At 37.3% G+C, this 21,494-nt stretch overlaps 1 protein-coding gene and 1 pseudogene across 1 annotated transcript; both read right to left on the reverse strand.

The window, feature by feature from the left end:
- Window positions 1-6,030: 6,030 nt before the first annotated feature.
- LOC131906162 (taste receptor type 2 member 102-like) lies at window positions 6,031-6,957 on the reverse strand (annotated as a pseudogene).
- Window positions 6,958-12,901: 5,944 nt separating this feature from the next.
- LOC131906163 (taste receptor type 2 member 124-like) lies at window positions 12,902-13,834 on the reverse strand. Its single transcript, XM_059256957.1, has one exon. The coding sequence runs from the start codon at window positions 13,829-13,831 to the stop codon at window positions 12,902-12,904; it is 930 nt and encodes a 309-aa protein (XP_059112940.1). The 5' UTR covers window positions 13,832-13,834.
- Window positions 13,835-21,494: the final 7,660 nt, after the last annotated feature.

Consider the following 21,494-nt stretch of genomic DNA (forward strand, 5'->3'; position numbering starts at 1 on the left):
CTGAAATACTACATTTCCCAGAATGCATTTCCCTTATATCAGATGTCCCTTATTGCAAGCTAGCTTTTGGACTTCATTTCCCATAGCTCTTTTTGGGTCTGAGAGTCAACTTCTAAGTTCTTTTTTTACCAGACTTGCTTACAAATTCTTGCCTGGGAGGTTTGAACAAAGTTTTTTGCTTTTGCAATGGGAGATTTAAAAAGCATTTTACATTTTCAGCTTTGGCACATTGGGAGATACCTATTCTCTCCTCAGCTGGCTTCAACAGGTGTCTCTCCTTCATTTGACACTGGCCCCCAAATCAGAACTATGCCTGCCTTGTTAGTGCTCATTGAGGTGGGCAATTTCTGATAGCAACTTTCCTCGGGGGCTTGTGTTTGCCTTAGCCAGTCAGTGAAAAACAAACATTTACAACAGCTTTTCCATAGCTCTTTCAGAGAGATTTTCTTCCACTGATCTATCTAATTTTGCTTGTTCCTTTCCCCTCCAAATGCAGAGCTTCAGATATCTCAGGCTGCTCTGTTCCTCTGCTAGCTGCTTTTGGAGGTAGGGGCTGCTCCCCCCCAATCTGCCTCAAACTCTAGCAGCTTTCACAGGTCATGCATTTTCTAGGGAGGAATCTGCCCCCTCTGTTTCTTCAGTCTTTCTCCCTGACAGTTCCCAGTTTAGTCTCAGCTTATCCCCTCTGCCCCAGAAAGTTTCCGACACTACAGTGGCAGCTTTTTTGCTTCTGAAGGTAGGGGCTTTAGTCTGTTTCTCTTTTTCGGGGTCTGAGGTTTGTGTTCATAAATCAAGCTTAGCAAGGGAGGTTTTTGCGATTTCTAAACTCCCATTAGGACAGGCATTTTGTTTCATCAGGCCTTCACCTGGCCCAGTCCCCCAGTGGGTTGCGTTTGTTTGTCTGGGTGCTCAAGGACAGAGCTTATGCCAGAGGCAATCAATCACTCCTCAGGGCTATACTCCCTCATCTCAGGGAGTCAGTTGAAACAAAGCTTTTCTCAAAGAGGTGCTTTCTCTGACAGAAAAGGAAGCTTTACTCCTGGATAGTTCTGTTCTGCCCTGGCTGGGCTCTTTCCCCAGACAGCGTTCTGACTCAGCAGCACAACTGCTTCAGACACAGTTCAACTTTACTGTTTTCCCAGGAAGGTCCTTACTTTGATAGAAAAGCTTTTTCTCAGATTTCTTTTTGCAGCTGTGGACCTATCAACCCGGGACTTGTAGGAAAGCTGGCAACTGTGCCTTTCCCACCAGCTTTAGCTTTGGTTGTTCATTAGTGATCTTCCCCTGGGTCCTGCACCTTCCTGCCTCAGCTCTGTGCTCCAGGAAGTTTACAACTGCAGGAACCCTAGTAGCCCCCAAATGCACTCCAACTCAGAGATGCTGGCCAGTCACCTCTGGGTTTTTGGTCAGAATCAAGGATACAATGCTAACAGTTTGCATTGCTTCAGGGGATCTTTGCTTAGGACGATTAGGAGCACCTTTTCATTCTGAAAGCTCACTCAAACAAAACCCTTGATGTCTCAGCTCCGCTGTAACTGTAAAGCTTGGCTCTTTTGCTTTTCTCAGGTAAAGTTTCCTGCCCTTTTGGGCTCTCTGTATCTCTTTACCCGCACTCTCCCAAGTGATTCCCTCAGGGTACCCTGACCCACTGTCTTTTACTAGCTTGAAGAGACAGAGCTTAGAAGAAGTTTTTAGGAACTTGTCCCTGCCTCCTGCATTTCAGGGAGGATTTTTAAAGCTTGAAAGAGAATTTAGAGAAGTTTTGCTGTTTTAAGAGGTTTGTTGTTTTCCCTTAGAGCTAATCACAGGTAGTCTAATATCTTCAGGTGATTCTAATTTTTGTCCTTCTGAGAGAGAAAGTTAAAGGCTTTAGTTTAAGTTTTTTAAGAGAGAAAGATTAAAGCTTTTTAAAAGAAGTTTTCCCCCCAAATTTTCCAAGAAAAGCTTTTTAGTTTAAGAGAAAGATTTTTTTTTCCAAGAGAGAAAGACCAACTTTTCCCAAGATGTTTGAACTTTAAACTTTTTGGCTTTTTACATCCCCATTTTTGCCCCAGGGAGAAAACACTTTCTCCTGCTGCTTGGACTTAGCATTTTAGCTGTCCCCAGGACAAAAGCTTCCATAGGAAACTTTTTCTTCCCCATAAGCTCAAAGAAGAGCTTTTTACTACCCGTAAAGCCCAAAGAAAGATTTTTTCCCAGTTTGCGCTTATAGCCCCCAAAGTTAGAAAATTGAGTTTTTCTGTCTAGTTGCCTTATTTTTTTCTACACCATCTTACATTTCTAAGTTTTTCCTACACTATATTACTACCCTATACTTTATACTTATTTTTCACAGATAGAAATTGAGAAAGGGATAGAAGATAGAAAATTTTGACAGAAGAGAACTTTGCGCTGTAGCATCAGACATCCTTCCAGTCCATTTTCCTTTTCTCTTGAGGATAAAACCCCTGCCCCTCAATAATATATATATGAAATATATATATTTTCCATAACACCGGCATGCCTTTCCACTGGCAGGGCTGACTCAACACTTTCACCAAAAACTGTAATAAAACTATTATTTTCCTTTTTCTTTAGTCCCTGTTCATTTGTCTTTAATCCCCCCTTTTTTTGTCTTTGGTCCCTTTTTTTTTTTTTTCTTTAGTCCCTGTTCATGGTGCCATTCTGTGGGGTGTTTACCTACCAACCCCACAGTTCCCCAGAGTTTTCTTGATTGTGAGCAGTAGGAAATATTAGATAGAAGGATTTATATTATGGAGAATATTACAGAGATAAACAGATAGAAAGTAAAGGATAGCCTCGAGAAGGCCTGGAACCTTTTCCAATGGGCCCTGACTATCTCTGCCCCAGGGTATTTATAGAGACCTCCTCCCCCAGCACAGCCAAGTGCAGACCACCACAGACACCTGCACTCAGGCCCATGGTCCTAATCATCCTCTATGTGGACATGCTGGGTAAAGCCACGAGGAACCCGAAAATGGGCTCCCACGGGGGTGGGGTGGGGGGTGGAAGGGGAAAGTGCTGAGAAGAAGTGCTGGGGTGGCATTTTGGTGTCAAAGCATGAACTCAATCAGTCTTAACAATAAATACCAGGAATCAGATATCGGAGTAATAACCTGAAAGATCAAAGAGGCAAAGGAGCAGCCACCAATGACTACTTACCTCTCCAGATCCTCTGACCAAAAGGGCCAAGATTCTGTCTCTGCCTCACCTTGTCACTTCTTCTCTCCACCTCCTGGGTTCTGGAATTATAGGCTTGAGCCTTCCAACTGCTGAGATTAAAGGTGTGAACCACTACTTCCCAGCTTCTATGGTTAACTAGTGGCTAGCTCTGCCCTCTGATCTCCAGGCAAGCTTTATTTGTCAGAACACAAACAAAATATCACACATTTCCCCCTCTTGTCTAAATAAACAGTGAAGTTTTTAACTAACATAGAAAAAGTATACACAATAGGTACAATAGATATACACAAATATATAAAGGCAATAATTACATTAACAATGTCTAATCCATTAGCATTTGACAAATTCAAAGAAAATATTACATTATCTATCCTATCTTGGTGAGTACAAAGTATTGTACCTAATTTACTTGCTATCCTAACTTGCATTACCAACCCAAAACTTTCTTTTTATGTCTCTCAACCTTATATACTTTATACCTATTTTGTGAGTTTATTTTCTGAGTCTGGTAACAAGGAAAACTATAACTATCTAGTCTTTAAATCCATCAGAGACCTGAGATATAATACTACCTGACTAAACAGGAAGTACAGAGCAAATCACTTCCAAAATTAAGAAATGACAGAAACAGCTGGCTGTCTGGACAGTCACCCCAAATTTCTCAGCAATGTTGGGGTATCCATCTTCAGCCTAGAATATCTGATGGACTTTTCTGTGAAGCAGGATTTTTGAAGGACTGTCCTGCTTTGTCTTGGTAAGGATTGGCAGTCATTTTTTTTTATATCTTGCTTGTTCAATCTGGACAGCATACTGTCAGCACCTGAGGCATGGACACTTTCTTACCAAGTGGATAACTTTTGCCACAAAGAAAGTAAACTTCACATGGAGATTTTTCCATGCCCATCATTTTCTCTGAAGTAGATTGGTGCTGCCAGGGCCAGACATGTCTCATTGTCATAAAAAAAACCTTATTTTATTAAAATGTTTTAAAGGTCATATTTTGTAGATCTCTGAAGTATTTGAAGACCACTTGCATATCTAAATTATATCTCTGTTTGACCTTGAAAATATACCTGACTACAAGTTTGATTGTGATAAGTAACTAATTACTAACCTGAATTTCCTTATTATCCTAAATAGTTTTTAATAATAACTTTCAAGGGCTAGAAATTTAATTACCTTGTTAGATGAGCTGTATTGATACAAGACCTTGAACAAGAATAGAAATGTATATATAGTATGTTCTAACAAAAATAACCTTAAATTTGTATCAGTATATAAAAATCCATATCAATGTAAAATATTTAAAACTAGTAGTTGCTTTTTTGAATTAAAAATCAATTCAATAATCTAACTTTTTCCCTATAATTTCTATAACATATATACAGTATAACAAAAATAACCTCAAATTTGTGTCAATATAAAAAAATCCAAGCCAATGTAAAATATTTAAGGCTAGTAGTTGCTTTTTTGGTTTAAAAGTAGATTCAGGGATCTACTGTTTTATCCTACTTCTATATCTCCCCTTTTTTTTTTAGAACAAGATCTCTGAGTCTAATCTCCTTTGTTCAGCTTTTTTCCTGACCACTACCAATAACAACTTTTAACCAAGCCTCCTAAATGATGACAAATATCCATAACCCACAGAATGACCAATAACCACATACCCTACCTCTTAGGAATATGGGTATTGCATTCTTAAAATTACTTCCTGCTGTCTGGGGGTGATGGCATCTTTAGAGGACCCTGAAAAAAAAACTGGAATAATTGTCAAGTCCTGGGAGACTTAGCTGCATCATTTGTTATCCAGTCTCTGTGTAATGGGAAAGTTCAGGACTTGTCTCAAGTCCTGGCTAGAATAGTCTGTTAGGCTGGACGATCTAAGGTAGCCACTTTGAAATTGTCCTGAACAGTTTGTGTAGTACAAAGTTGATCTTTAGGTGGTGTTTGTCAGCTTATGGCTTTACCATAGTCCAGATGGAATTGTCGTTGTGGGTCCCCATCCTCCTTTTGGAGACTTCAAAAGTCAATGTTAGGCATGACATGGTTCACTGCAGAAAACTTAAACATTTTAAAATGTCATATGCAGCAGATCAGGGAGAGGTTGAAAAAGGACCATAATTTATTGTATACATCAAGAGTACAAAAACTTAGTTCCTAGTTACCTGATAGAGATTCAAACCTAAAATCATGTACAGGAAGCTAGATGAAGTTTTTTTTCTAGAATTAGTCAATACCCTATATGACCATTAATATCATGACAGAAAGTTTAAAATATATATATATGTATTAATCTTATAAATTTTGATATAATATTTATACCTTAAGAAAAGTTTTTAAAAGTCCAAATAAAACCAAAGGATCATGAGATTAGTAGCAATAGAATAGTCCCTTAATTTTGGTCCTATATTGTGTAGCTCTTCTGCCATAAGACAGAGATTTTAGACTTTCCTTTCAACAAGCAGGCTTGGATTTAGAGAAGGAGAGGGCCACACCCTAACTCCAAAGCCAGCTTTAATTTTTAATTGAACTGGGACCTACAAAAAGACCACTTGTGTTATGTGTCTGTAGAGTATTGCAGAAACAAACATTTGGGAAGATTTATGAAATTTTATCCTGGTGGAAATGTGATATACCAAGAGGCCAATTTACTCCTTTTCTTGGGACATTTTCTCCAGATGATTCATTCTTTTTCTTCAGAAGTCTCATTTATCCAATGGTCTTCAGATTCCTTAGCTGGATACTTTCATTCTGAAGATAGGAATAAAATATCCTTAAACTGCTTCCTCATAGATTTCTGTATTATCTAGAAGACATGACAGTACATTGTCTCAATGTCTCAATACCTTATGAGGTTGGGGTATTCTGTCATTTCAGCCTATATCCCAAATGCCTCAGTATCAAAAGAGAGGTCTGCTTTAATTTAGAGTTTCCTAGAATCAAGATTAATGAATGTGTTGAAGGATACATGAGTCCAGTAATCATACAAATAATGTGAACCAGTTCACTGTGGTGTTTCTCAGCAATCCAGGCTATCAGAAGGGACAGAAAGTAAGTAGCATAGAGCAGGAGGAAGGAGACTATAATTTTCCTGACATTCCTGTGGGCTTTTGTACTGGGGTCTCTATGTCCTCTGGAACTGAGCTGCATCTTCTGGAGATGTTTCCCCAAGGAGAGTATTAGCAGGATAAAGGAGACCAAAGCCAATGAAAATGGTATTACAGAGAATATAGTCATGTTGAATAAGGTCAGCTCTGAAAACAGAGCAAATCCCAAGGAATTCACAGTTGTATTTCTTCCATATTGATAGAAACTTTCTTCAAGAGTGATGCTAGCTTTCATCAGATTTACAAGCAAGAAGACCAAGCTTCCCAGCAGCACCCCCACAATCAGTTGTTTAAGTCTCCATTTCAAGTAGAGAAAGATTCACCAGGAGAAGTTAGCTATTCTGAGTGAATAAAAGATGCTGAGGGCTGTGGCAAGCTAGAGACTGAAGTGGCTAGAAAGCATCCAGCTACAAAAAAAGAATTCATAATTCTATTCCAATCATAAATAAAGATGGATCACATATAGTGTTAAACCAAATATGTTTTTCCCAGATAAGAGTAATTCTTGAAATCACCAATGTAAGAAGTATTTTTTCCATTGAGGAAAGCTTTTTTTAGTGACACAGACCAAGATGTTTGACAGCACAATGAACCCATTGCTCAGATTCCCAAAAATGAACTCTGCCACTATTATTATAGTGGCAAATCTATGCAGGACAGGTTCCATGTTCAGAGAAAGCTGGATGTGTAATAGCACTACTCACCATGTGCTAACCAAGTACGCCATTAGTGGTCCAATGTTCAGTTAAATTCTTTTTTCCCTTTGTCCTGCTCCTTCTGAAATTTCTGGCTATAAAGCAAGCTGAACATTTCCTGTTTGTCATTTAATCTGCACATTTTTATTGTTATTTATTTATTTATTTATTTATTTATTCATTTATTTATTTATTGCAATTCTTGCTAGAGTCTTAGCTAACATGTTTGTCCACACCATGGGCTGAAATGTTGAGCAGATGGTTTAGAAAAGAAGGCAAACTCACATTTGCTGATATGCAAATCAAGATATATTCTTTCCCACTGTTTTGCATTTTCACCTTAAGGAAATTTGGTTGGGCTCCTTGAGTTCTAATCTAAGTTCATGGGTTACAGTGTTACAATATGAAGCTTAATGAAGTCTTCTGCTCTACAGCCTTGCCAATGAGGACTTAGGGAAAATGTAGAGACTGGGTTGTGTTCTTTCATAAGACAGTAGTTTTCCCTGGAGCTCAGGCTTCATGGTTTTAACACAGAGTGGAAGATGGCAACCAAAGAAAGAGATATTCATGTAAGAGTCAATCTCTCTCTCTCTCTCTCTCTCTCTCTCTCTCTCTCTCTCTCTCTCTCTCTCAAGAGAGTCAGCAAAAATCTGAAAATATATAGACTTAATAAAAATGGCTAATTTGATATTCATGTTAACAAAATACTTGCAATACTATTTTATCTTGACTATAGAAAATGTATAGCTTCATTGCTTTATGAGGAAAATACTTTACTTCATAAATACATGATTCATGATTTTAAAAGCTCTATATTTTATTAGCCATATACATTTGATCAGGTGATTTACAGAGCATGAAGATATTTACCATTAATGTAATTACATCATCTTTGCCATCCCTTTTCCATAGTCTTAGTCATATACATCAATGAAGTTAAAATCCAGGTTTAGGAAGGTTAGTTATTTGGGATTGGGGAGGTAGAAGAGATATTCTAAGTAACAGGGTAGGATGAGTGTTCATCAGTAAGTGGGTCTTGTTTATCAACCTCCAACCTTTCAAAGCTCAGGAAACTTCATAAAAGAGGGACAGATGAGGAAAGAGCTGTGAGATGCCAATATCTAGATATAATATGGATGTTGTATGCATCAACTCACAGCAGCTGCAGTTACCTGCACAAGATCTCCACAAGATCAAGCTAGTCAAAACTCCAGCACAGATGGCATAGGGAACCTGAATTCCCATTTATACTGGAAGAGTTTTGTAAGTTGATATCCATCAAAGTAGGTAGAGTCAGCTTCCTTTGGAGACATGGGCATTAGAAGGTTTCCCATGCCTTATCAGACTACAATCTATTTATTTGCATATGGGTACCACTAACTGGGTGTTGGAAATTATTAATAACAAAAATATATAAGTAAAATATGAAGTTGGGAAGGAAATATTGTGTGGTGCACTAGGGGAAGTTGATGGGAGGTAGTGATGCATCAATATGATCAGTATACATAGTATAAATATATGACACTTTCAAAGAGTAAAAAAGTTTTAAATAAACAAATGAAATGAAAATAAAGTTATAAATCTATAAAAATGGTTTATATATTATATAGTGCTATGTATTTAAAAATCGTTTAGATTTACTTATTTTCCTTTATAGGTTTAAATGTTTTGCCTGAATGTGTGTATGTATACCACATGCATGACTGTTGCCTGAAGCAGTCAAAAGAGAGCATTGGATCCTCTAGAATTGGAGTTACAAGTGGTTATGCACCACAACATGGCACTGGGAATTGAACCTGGATCCCTTGCAAGAGAAGCAGTACTTTTAACTGCTGAACTGCTACTCCAGCCCCGATGTGTGTGTGTGTATATATAAATTGTGTTTGAAATAAACTGAATTACTTAAGATTTTAACATATTATTTACAACCATAGATATTTCTATGCAACATGGACCAATGAACACTTTTTCACATTTCTTGCACATATTATACCAGCTTTAATTTTTATCACCATATGTCTTTGAAATTGTGGGGAGGGGATTTGGAGCGGGTATGAATGTTTTTTTTTAACTTCTGTCTTTTAAATTCACTGTACTTGTTCTTCATAGAATAAGACCTTCTATGGACTCAAAGTAAATACTTTATTTCTATAGTCATGGATGTTTCTCCTGTTTACATTCTTTTAAGTCTTAGAAAAGAACTAGGATTATTAGGGGCTGAGATGTGGCTTGTAAGCAGCATAGAAGTTATGATAAAGACTTGAGACTGTGAGGCATGGTGGTACAAGCCTTTAATCTCAGCACTTGGGAGGCAGAAGTGGGTAGATCTCTGTGAGTTCAAGGCCAGCAGTGTCTACAAAATCAAGTTCCAGGACAGTTAGGGCTGTTACACAGATAAACCCTGTGTAGAAAAACCAAAAAACAAACACAAACAAACAAAAAAAGAGTAAAGAGTTGAGACTGAATACTAACATTCTAGTTACTGTAGGATTATGAGAAAAGCATTTCTGAGAATTCCACTATCCCTCTTAAATTTACACATTATTCTGTGAAATTTTCCATCAGTAATATGCTGTGGGCATATTATGTTGTTTCTGAATGAGCTGAAGCCCTTAGGAAATTCCCAGTTTGCCTTGAACTAAAACAAGTTCCAAGAAAAAAACTATGTATCAGCTTATACCCTTCTGTGGCCACAAGACTATTGGACAAACCACATAAGCAGAAATAACACAATGCTTCATTTAACCAAAATGAGAATGTGAGGTCTTGTTATTGAAGCAAATGTGCAATATTTACTAATTTGATTAGCATTTTGTTCAGGTTTTGCTATGTGTGGTGCTGAAACATTAAATTAGTAATAATTAATAAATTATAGTAATTATAACTAAAATAAATAATAATTATAGTATATAATTAATTATAACATAATAAACATAATATAAGATACTATAATGTATTAATAAATAAAAATTAATAAAACATTGAATTAATATTTGAATCCTTCCTTAACAGCAACCAAGAAAAATAACAGTTAACTGCTTATAAACAAAATGAGAGTAAGCAGTTATTAAACTAACACATGATATTTACCACATATTTGAGGATTTTCTCACACCATAGTAAACATTTTATTTGGATGATATTAGCAGTACATTCAATTGCATTTATTTTTAATTAAACTCAAAAAATGAATTTTTTGTGATTAAGAAAAATATCAGGGATTTCAGAAGCATGGAGTTCATTTGGTTTTGGAAGAGCTTATTTCTTTCTCAAAATGAAATAGTGTTTGATTATCAGAGATAAGTAAAAACTTAACCAAATGGATACAATCATCTCTATAATGTGGCTGGCAATCCCATATTGAGAATGATTGGATTAAATTTAGATAAAGATCTAGCTATAAGTGAATTTAGCCAATATCAAGGATAGTGAGTTGCCTGCTGGCACACAAAGCTAAAAGGAATCGAATGAACATACTGTACTTCTTAAAAATTGACACTTCGGGGAAAATAAAATGCCAGCAAATTTACTTCCTTTATATGCATTTAAGTAAATTAAAATGAAGATCAGACCTGAAGTATCTCTGGTCAAGGATAGTGAATACTAATAATTTTTATTTATAATGGCCAATGATTGGAAACCATTCATAGGTCATCAGAAGGTAAAGTGACTTATTTTCAATGTACTATTTATTACAGTTGTGGAATGCCACTTACCAGTACCACTCAGGAAGAGCAACAACAATAAAATTAGAGAAAATTTTTTATTTTGCTATATTCATTATATGCTAATAGTGTTAATTTTAAAATGCTTGGTGTAAATTATGCATTTATGCAGATGCTCAACATAATTAAATAGAAAGGCCATAGTTTTAAATTAATTATATTAGCCTTTTTTCATTTGTTGAAAGCAGCCAACAGGTTGAAAGCAACTATGAAAAAAACAAACATCCACCATAAATGTTGGAAGTAACACGTGGATATGGTTTTTTTTTTTTTATTCTTCTCTTATACAGTACATTCTGACTACAGTTTCCTCTCCCTCCACTACTTCCAGTACCCCACACACATACACCTCTTCTCTACCACGTACCTCCTCTTACTGCACACCTCCCCTCTACCCTGCATCTTCTCCTCCTCTGTTACCCTTCAGAAAAGAGCAAGCATCCCATGGATATCAGCTGAACACACCATAACAAGTTACAATAAGACTTGACACAAACCCTCCTATCAGGTCTGGATAAGGCAACCCAGTAGGAGGAAGAGTCCCATGCTGTGGGATGGTCTGTATGTCAAGTGTGTTGCTGATTGGTCGATAAATAAATCACTGACTGGCCAGTGGCCAGGCAGGAAGTATAGGCGGGACAAGGAGGAGAATAAAGCTGGGAAGTGGAAGGCTGAGTCAGAGACACTGCCAGCCGCCACGATGACAAACAGCATGTGAAGATGCCTGTAAGCCACGAGCCATGTGGCAAGGTATAGATTTATAGAAATGAATTAATTTAAGCTGTAAGAAAAGTTAGCAAGAAGCCTGCCATGGCCATACAGTTTGTAACCAATATAAGTCTCTGTGTTTACTTGATCGGGTCTGAGCGGCTGGGGGACTGGCAGGTGAGAGAGATTTGTTCTGACTGTGGGCCAGGCAGGAAAACTCTAGCTACAGTCCCAAGAGCAGGCAAAAGAGTCAGAGATACCCCAGTCCCACTATTAGGAGTTTTACAAAAACACCAAACTAACAACCATAACACATGTGCAGAGGACCTAGCAAAGACCCATGCAGCCTCCATGATTAAAATCTTTGTGGTTTGCAGGGCTATTCTGAATCAATAGAGGTCAGTAAAGTAACTACTATCATTGCAAACTCTAGAATAAGACTGACCAATGAGAAGGTTTCTCATGCCTTCCTTATGACATACTTAATGTGACCATTTGTTAGGGACAGATATCAAACAAAAAGAGTTAGACAGAAGACAATAGGAGAGAAGTAGAGAATTCAAATATACATTGCTTTTGGTTTAAATTATCCAAGGAGGAAGATCTTTTAACTTTATTGCAGTACATCCATACTTTTTAATCATTTTTATACACTATAATTATCAGTAAAAGCAACAAATCAAAACTTCTCTATTTCAGTTCTAAATAAATGCACTCAATGCCCTTAATTCAATTAAACACAGTTTCATAATCTAATAAAATAATAACATCAAGAGCCTCCCACAATGTGTAATATAAAATTGGTCACTTACAGCCAAAAGGTTTGATGTCCACAAGTAGCATATAAATAAGTAATTGTAGCTATTTCTAAATGGTAATGCTATCGATCAATGATTTCTTCAAAAAGGTTTCAAATTGTCGATAATACAGAACTACTCATCATAAATATTTAATGTTTTTAGGTAAGACAAAATTGTATATACACTGTGAAAAAAACTGCAGTTATCTTCATGATGCAAGAAAAAATGGAATAAAATGCCCTTGAACTGTGGGCTGGAATAAAACTTTCTTCCTAAAGTTGCTTTAGTTAGGACATTTTGTTCAAGCAACAGGAGAAGTAAGTAAAACAAGTAAATGAGCAAATTCTACTACTTTGAGTACAGCATATATACTATGACAGCCTATATACTTGCTAGATAGGGGCTTTATGCTTTAAAATAAGATGTATTTCTAGCAACCAGAAGGAAGATTGCATAATGTAGATTTTTTAAGCAGATACCTGTTTTCCAGCACTTCCATCAGACTAATTTAGTTTCCCCCCATTATCACTCACTCTTTTTTAGGGTATTTGTCTCTAGGCAGGATGGTTATAGAGGAACTCTGTTCTGACTTGCATAAACTTCCAGTGACTCTTGACTAACAATTGAACTATTTCCTCATAGATTTGCTTATTCTTTACAGTAAAACGTGTTGTTTGGATGCCTTAAGTAGTTGGGATATTCTGTTCTTTCAGCCTACATCCCAAATGCCTCAATATCAAAAGAGAAGTCTGCTTCAATTTAGAGTTTCCTAAAATCAAGATTAATGAGTGAGTTGAAGGATACATGAGTCCAGTTATCATACAAATAATGTGAACCAGCTCAATGTGATGCTTCCTAGCAATCCATGCTATCAGAAGGGACAGAAAGTAAGTAGCATAGAGCAGGAGGAAGGACACTATAATTTTCATGGCATTCCTGTGGGCTTTTGTATTGGTGTCTCCATGTCCTCTGGAATTGAGCTGCATCTTCTGGAGATGTTTCCCCAAGGAGAGTATTAGCAGCAGAAATGAGATCAAAGCCAATGAAAATGGTATTACAGAGAACATAGTCATGTTGAATAAGATCACCTCTGAAAATAGTGTGAAATCTCTCTCCAGGAAATTCACAGTTGTGTTTCCTCCATATTGGTTCCACCTCTCTTCAAGAGTGATGCTCGTTTGCATCAGATTTGCAAGCAAGAAGGCCAAGCTTCCCAGAAGCACCGCCACAATCAGTTGTTTAGGTCTCCATTTCAAGTACAGAAAGATCTGCCAGGAGAAGTTAGCTATTCTGAATAAATAAAAGATGCTGAGGGCTGTGGAGAGCCAGAGACTGAAGTGGCTAGATAGTATCCAGCAGAACACAAGTATTTTTAATTCTTCTCTGGTAATAAATGAAATTGATTGAGTTTTAACCCAAATAAATACTATTTCCCAGAGGAGAGTAACTCTGGAAATTGCCAAGGTAAGGAGAATTTGATCAACTGGGGAAAGCTCTCTCTTGTTGATCCAGTCGATGCAGTTGTTCAGCACTATCAATCCATTGCTCAGATGCCCCAGAATGAACTCTGCAACTACTGCAGTGGTGGAGATGTGGTGGAGGACAGACTCCATGTTCAGAGAAAACTCAAAGTCTACTAGCGCTGCTCCTCATGTGCTGGTTAAATGCCTGGCGTATGGTCCAATGTACAGCTAAATTCTTTCTCCTCTTTGTCCAGCTCCTCCACCCTCTCATTTTTAAGGCAAGATAATCATGTCCCATTTGACATTTAATTTGCACACATTCTTGTTAAATTTTTTTCTGCAGTTCTCTGCTGAGTCCTAGCTAAAGGTTTTATATGTTTGCCATGGGCTGAAATATTCACCAGATGACATAGAATCCAAGGACAGCTCACATTTGCTAATGTGCAAATCAAGAAAGATTCTTTCCCACTCTTTTGCATCTCTGGCCCTTTTCTGATATAGAAAATTTGGTTGTGCCAACTTGAGTTTTGAAGTACAAAAGTTACAAAAGTCTGATTTAAGAAATATGAAGTTAAAGAATGGTTTTGTGCTCAAGAGTCTTTTGAGCCACTGAAGACTTAAAAGTCATGTGGTGAAAGGTCCACAAAACTTCAATTTCCACTGGAACTCAGGCCCCAGTTTTTACCACACTGAGGGTAGGCCCCAGTTTTTACCACACTGAGGGTAGAAGCTGGCTTCAAATAAAGAAAGAGGGATTCATTGTAGATAGTCTATGGTGGTATTTTATTTGTACTGAAATGTGATTTTAATTGTATGTTAATAAATAAAGTTGCCCGGGGATCAGAGCTATTAGAGCCATAGTAAAAGCTGGGTGGTGGTGGCGCACACCTTTAATCCCAGCACTTGGTAGACAGAGCTAGGTAGATCTCTGTGTGTTCAAGGATACAGCCAGCATTGGAGACACACGCCTTTAATCTCAATACCAACCATAGAAGACCCGGAAGTCTCTACAGACAGGCAGTGACGAGGCAGTCATGTGTTTGGGTTTACAACCAATGAGAAGGCACAACAGAAAGGCTATATAAAGACAAACACACAGGAAGTAGGTCCTTTTTGGAGAGCTCTCTTGGCTGAAGAGGATCGGTGAAGCAGGAAGGGTAAGGCTCTTAGCTCTGACCTCTTGGCTTTCTTCTCTGAATCGGCTCTGTGTTTTTTATTTAATAAGATGGTTGGTTACATCTACATTTGGCGCCCAATGTGACAAGAATCCATTAAAAACTGCTTGACTTGGCTTGGCAGCAGGTTCAGTTTCTCGCCTGGGTGGCCTGTTCCCTAGCCCGGTCCAGGTTGGCTTGGTCTCAGGCCAGACTGACCTTAGCCCCAAGCGGTTAGCTTAAAGCCAGTGCTACAAACAACTCAGGCCTTCCCTGCCAAACAGGGCCCCTGCCTGTAAAGCCAACGCACATGATTGGAGCTTAAGGAAGCTAGAGCCAAGCCTTGACTGGGCTCAAGCGGGAACACGTGGCTGGATTCAAGCTCTTAGGCAGAACTTGTGGCTATGCTTGCTCTCTCTCTCTCTCTCTCTCTCTCTCTCTCTCTCTCTCTCTCTGTCTACCTCTCTCTCTGTCTCTCTCTGTCTCTCTCTGTCTCTCTCTCTCTGTCTCTCTCTCTGTCTCCCCCCCCTCTGGATTCACACCTCAGATACTAGGTGGCTGTTTTGAAATTCCCTCAGATTTCTACTGTTCTATGCAGACTTGGGAAGTCACTTAACAAATCAGATATTTTAAACAAAGCTATTTAAAAGAGAAATTTTTTCCACATTTAAAAAAAAATGGGTTTTCTGTGAACACTGGAAGAAAATTGGGCTTTGTTTGCAATTTTAGGCAGTCTGACAATGGAACAACTATATGAGAAGATTAATATTGATCGAATTATGCAGTTTATTACTATGCTTATTCTCATTTTACTATTTAAAAAGATAGTCAATTTAAGTGCCAGGATGACAGCTTTAGAAAAATTTGTTAAACCTGTAAAAATTCAGACAGAAGAAATTAACAGTGAAGTTGTTTCAAGATTGGATCATAAGGTTACAGAAAGAAAGCCTGTTTTCACACAGTCACCTTTAATTTATCCAGTAACCATACAGCAGTTGCCTAATCAAATGACTACACAAAATATTTGGGCTCCAATTGAAATGTTAGATTTATGAAGGTTTAAGGAGGAATAGTATCTCATGGCATGCATTCCCCATATGTAAAGCAAATGTTAAACTCTTGGTCAACATATAATAGGATTGTACCACAGGACTGGCAGGAGCTGGCACAAGCTGTCCTTGAACCCAGTCAAAGGCTTCAGTGGCTAACTTGGTTCAAGGATGAAGCTGAAAACATAGAAAAACAATGGAGGGATAAAGGAACACAAGTCTGCCATGATCAGCTTATTGGAGAAGGTCAATATGCTTCAGTAAAAACACAATGTTTATATGATGTCCAAACCCTAAGTTTAAGTCAAAGAGCAGCCTTGAATGCATGGGACAGAGTTGAGGAACCAGGAAAAAAACTGAGTCATTTATAAAGGTTATACAAGGCCCAAAAGAATCCTTCACAGATTTTTTACAGACTGGCTTCAGCAGTAAAGAGAATGGTCCTGGATTCAGAAGCTAGTCAGATAATAATTGAATCTTTGGCCTTTGAGAATGTGAATGCAGCATGCAAAAGAATAATCAGGCTGTTAAAGGCAAGATCTGCACCTTTGGAAGATTGGATTAGAGACACGGTTAATGTTGAGGCTCATGAACATGATGATATGTGGGTAGGAGAAGCAATTTCAAAAGGTATGAAGAATGTTAGATGTTTTGGATGTGGAAAGCAAGGACATTTGAAAAGGGACTGTAAACAGGTCATTCCTAGAAACAATGTTTCTTCAAGGAACAATGGCAACAGAATACTCCTTCCTTCTGGAGTATGCAGAAGGTGTGGTAAGGGAAAACACTGGACCAACGAATGTAGATCAACAAGGGACAGACAGGGTAATCCTTTGCCTCAGTCTTCGGGAAACTTCCAGAGGGGTCTCATGCAGGCCCCCATAGCAAATCCAGTTCAAACCTTTCCTGCAGTCATAGAGGAAACCCCTACTCAGAGCAATTAAATAAACAAATGCCTATTGGAATAAGTCATGCTAGTCAGGATGATGAAACAGAGAGAATAGAAAATTCAGAAGAAAACATAAAGAAAAATTTTTGGCAAACTTCTATTAATGAACAAAGACCAAAATTATCGATAAAAATAAATGGTGTTTTGTTGCAGGTCTGGTAGACACAGGTGTGGACGTTACCATAATTGCACCAGAATTTTGGCATCCAACTTGGCCTCTTCAGGAGGTAAACGTTCAACTGTTAGGAATTGGGACATTATCTCAGGTGAAACAGAGTGCAAGATGGCTCGAATGTATAGGTCCAGAAGGACAGAGAGGAAAATAAAAATCATATGTGGCTAACATAGCTATGAACCTGTGGGGTCGAGACTTGTTGCAACAATGGAATACTCAGATTAACATCCCTCCAATCTCAGAAACAAATCACAAACTAGCACATGTTTCTGAGAGAAATATTAGAAGGCATTATTCTGAGTGGTCACTAGCCATCCACATTATACAAGAACAGGGCACAACTGATGACCTTCCAAAGACACCAACAGCTCTACCTTTAAAATGGTTAACAGACAAGTCTGTATGGGTTCAGCAATGGCCTTTAACAACAGAGAAACTACAGGCTTTAGAAGAGCTGATAGAAAAACAGTTAAATGCTCAGCATATTGAAGAATCAACCAGCCCTTGGAATTCTCCTGTATTTGTTATTAAAAAGAAATCTGGTAAATGGAGAATGGTAACAGACCTTAGAGCAATTAACATAGTAATTCAGCCAGTGGGCTCTTTACAATCTGGAATTCCTTTGCCTACTCTGTCACCAAAAGGATGGCCTCTCATAGTTATTGATTTAAAAGACTGTTTCTTTTCAATACCCTTACAAGAAAAAGACAGAGAAAGATTTGCTTTCACAGTGCCTACTTATAATAATTCTCAACCGGTTAAAAGATTTCAATGGAAGGTCTTCCCACAGGGAATGTTGAATAGCCCAACTCTGTGCCAATATTTTGTACAACAGCCATTGGAAGTAATATGTAAAAAATTTCCTAAATCTATAATTTATCATTATATAGATGATATTTTACTAGCTGACTCAAATGCAGATACTTTAGAAAGAATGTTTGAAGAAGTAAAGAAAATTTTGCCTTGCTGGGGATAACAAATTGTTCCTGAAAAGATAAAAAGAGGAGATTCTATTAATTATTTAGGATATAAAATAGAGCTACAAAAATTAGACCCAAAAATATGCAAATTAGGAGAGATAGACTACAGACTCTTATTGACTTTCAAAGATTATTTGGAGATATTTCTCATCTACGAACTATTGTTGGGGTAAAAAATGATGAACTGTTCAAAACCTTAAAAGGTGACAAGGACTTAAATAGTCCAAGAGAATTATCACCTGAAGCTGAGAAAGAATTGGCCTTGGTAGAAAAGAAAGTGCGTGAAGGGCACGTGGATTGTATTGATCCAAAGCTGGATTGCATTCTGATTATTTTACCTTCTAGGACTTCTCCTACAGGAATATTAATGAAGAGGGAAGATAATATATTGGAATGGATATTTTTACCAAATAAACTAAATAAAAAATTAAAAACTTATGTGGAAAAAAATCTCTGACTTGATTTGGAAAGGAAAATTGAGACTTCGTCAATTAGCAGGAATAGACCCAGCAGAAATTGTCATACCTTTAACTAAAGAGGACATTGAAAAATTATGGACAGAAAGTGAACCTTGGCAAAGAGCTTGCAGTAATTTTTTTGGAGAAATTAACAGCAAATATCCCAAAAATGATAGAATTGATCTTATAAAGAGAGGTGATTGGATCTTGCCTCAAATTGTATGGGAAAAACCCATATCTGGAGTTCGTACATTTTATACAGATGCCAACAAACAAGGAAAGGCAGGTTACAAATCAGAAAATTTAAGTAAAGTGGTTCAAAGTCCTTATAATTCAGTTCAAAAATCAGAATTGTATGCTACTCTGTTGGTATTAATGGATTTTTCAGAACCTCTCAACATAGTAACTGACTCTCAGTATGCTGAAAGAGAGGTATTACATATTGAGACTGCAGAATTTATCCCTGATGCTTCAGAATTAACTTCACTATTCATTCAATTACAAGATACAATCAGGAAAAGGAGTCATCCTTTATATAACTCACATTCGATCCCATACTGGTCTGCCAGGCCCTTTAGCACAAGGCAATGGTGAAATTGGTAAATTATTGATAGGAAATGTGCTGGAGGCCTCAGAATTTCATAAAAAACATCATGTCAATAGTAAAGGTTTAAAAAAGAATTTTTCCATAACCTGGCAACAAGCCAAAGAAATAGTAAAGAAATGTCCTACTTGTTCCTTCTACAATCAAACACCATTACCAGCAGGACGTAACCCAAAGGATACTCAAAGAAATGAAATCTGACAGATGGACGTGTTTCCCTTTGCAGAACTTGGAAAATTGAAATATGTACACCATACCATTGATACTTATTCAGGATTTCAATGGGCAACTGCTTTGAGTTCTGAAAAAACTGATTCTGTAATCACTCATTTGCTAGAAGTTATGGCCATCATGGGTATACCTGCACAAATCAAAACTGACAATGCTCTATCATGTTTCTCTTTTAAAATGAAACAGTTTTTTGCTTATTACAATGTAAAGCATGTTACAGGCATACCACGTAATCCTACACGTGAAGCAGTTATAGAAAGATCAAATAGAACTCTAAAGGTTATGCTAAATAAACAGAAAGGGGTAACAAAAACCCCCAGAAATAGACTAAATAATGCTCTATTAACTTTGAATTTTCTCAATGCCAATGAAAAAGGAACAACAGCTGCAGAGAGACATTGGATAATAGAAAAAACTACAGAATTAAATCAGCCTATATACTTTAAGGATGTGCTGACCTCAGAATGGAAACCAGGGTATGTGTTACATTGGGGACGAGGTTTTGCTTTGGTTTCTACAGGAGAAGATAAGCTGTGGGTACCATCAAAATTGATAAAGGTTTGATTTGAACAAGAGAAACCTCTTAATTAGAGGAGGTGATAGTTCATCAACCAGCATGAACATCCAATTTAAACTAACTTATACTAGTAACACATGCCTTTTCATTCAATCAGATAATAACTTGCCAAAAAGGAACATCCCCAAAATTAGTCTTGGGGAAAGGTTTTTGTTTTTGTCTTTTAGGAGAATGAAGGTTAAGGAATCTGAAGAACACTGGACAAATGAGACAACTGAAGAAAAGGGACAAATCATCTATCCCAGGAAACAGAGTGAAATGGCGTGTGGGTATATATTATCTAAAAAATTGTATGTCTTCCTAAATGTTTGTTTCTGCTTTTTTCTAAAGATTTAACACTATTGGTCTTCTAATAGTCCCAGTTCAATTAAAATTTAAAGCTGACTTTGGAGTTGGAGAATGGCTCTCTCCTTCTTTAAACTCAAGCATGTTGTTAAAAGGAAAATGCAAACTCCCTGTATCATGCCAGAATAAAAGAGCCATCTTCTGCTATGGGACAGGAGAAAAGCCAAATTAATTAAGGGACTATTCTATTACTAATCTCAACTCTTTGATTCTATTCTGGCTCTTTAAACTTTTCTTAAAGTATAAATTTTATATCAAAATTTACAAGATTAATATATACAGATATATAGATATATATACATTTTAAACTTTGTTAAGACACGAATGGTCGCCGGGCAGTGGTGGCGCACGCCTTTAATCCCAGCACTCGGGAGGCAGAGCCAGGCAGATCTCTGTGAGTTTGAGGCCAGCCTGGGCTACCAAGTGAGTTCCAGGAGAGGTGCAAAGCTACACAGAGAAACCCTGTCTCGAAACCCCCCCCCCAAAAAAAAAAGACATGAATGGTCATATAGAGTACTAATTAATTCTAGAAAAAAGGCCTCAATTAGCTGCATATATATGTCTTTGTGTTCGAGTCTCTTATCAGTTTTCTGCAGGAAATCACGGCCAGGCCTAACATCAGCTGAAGTCTCCAGGAAGAACATGGGGACCCACAACAACAACAATTCCACATGGACAATAATAATATCACTAAGCTGACAAACATCATCTACAGATCAGCTTTGAACTACAAAGTGCTCAGAGCAATTTTGAGATGACTAGCTGAGGTAATCCAGTCTCAAAGACTACTTGAATAAGGACTTGAGATAAACCCTGAACTTTGGTATTATACACAGACTGGATAATGAAGGATATAGTTACCTTTCCTAGAATTTGGCAATTAACCTAAAATTTTTCTTTCAGGATAAGAATAACTTCGCCCATACCTAGCAGGAAGCAATTTTAAGAATACGACGCCTACATTCCCAAAGAGGTGGTGTGGAGTGGGTGGTTTTTTGGTCTTTTTAATGGGTTTTGAGTCTGGGATAATATTCATTGTTTGGGGGGTTAGTTACAAGTTGTTGTCAAGGGTTAGGAAAAAGGCTAAGCAAAGGAGATTAGATTTAAGGTTCTTGTTTAAAAAAAAGAAAGAAAGAAAAGAAAAAAACAATTACTAGTTTTAAATACTTTACATTGGATTGGATTGTTTTCATTGTATACAAATTATATATATTGAAATTGATATTGTTAGAAAATGCTATATGTATATTTGTAATTGTACTTATACCATTCATTTAACAATGCAATTTTC

The sequence above is a fragment of the Peromyscus eremicus genome, chromosome 3, assembly GCF_949786415.1.
Source record: "Peromyscus eremicus chromosome 3, PerEre_H2_v1, whole genome shotgun sequence".
NCBI classification, from domain to species: Eukaryota; Metazoa; Chordata; class Mammalia; order Rodentia; family Cricetidae; genus Peromyscus; species Peromyscus eremicus.

Excerpts from the sequence above, each read along its gene's own strand:
- LOC131906163 (XM_059256957.1), bottom strand. The coding sequence starts at position 13,831 with ATGGAGTCTGTCCTCCACCACATCTCCACCACTGCAGTAGTTGCAGAG.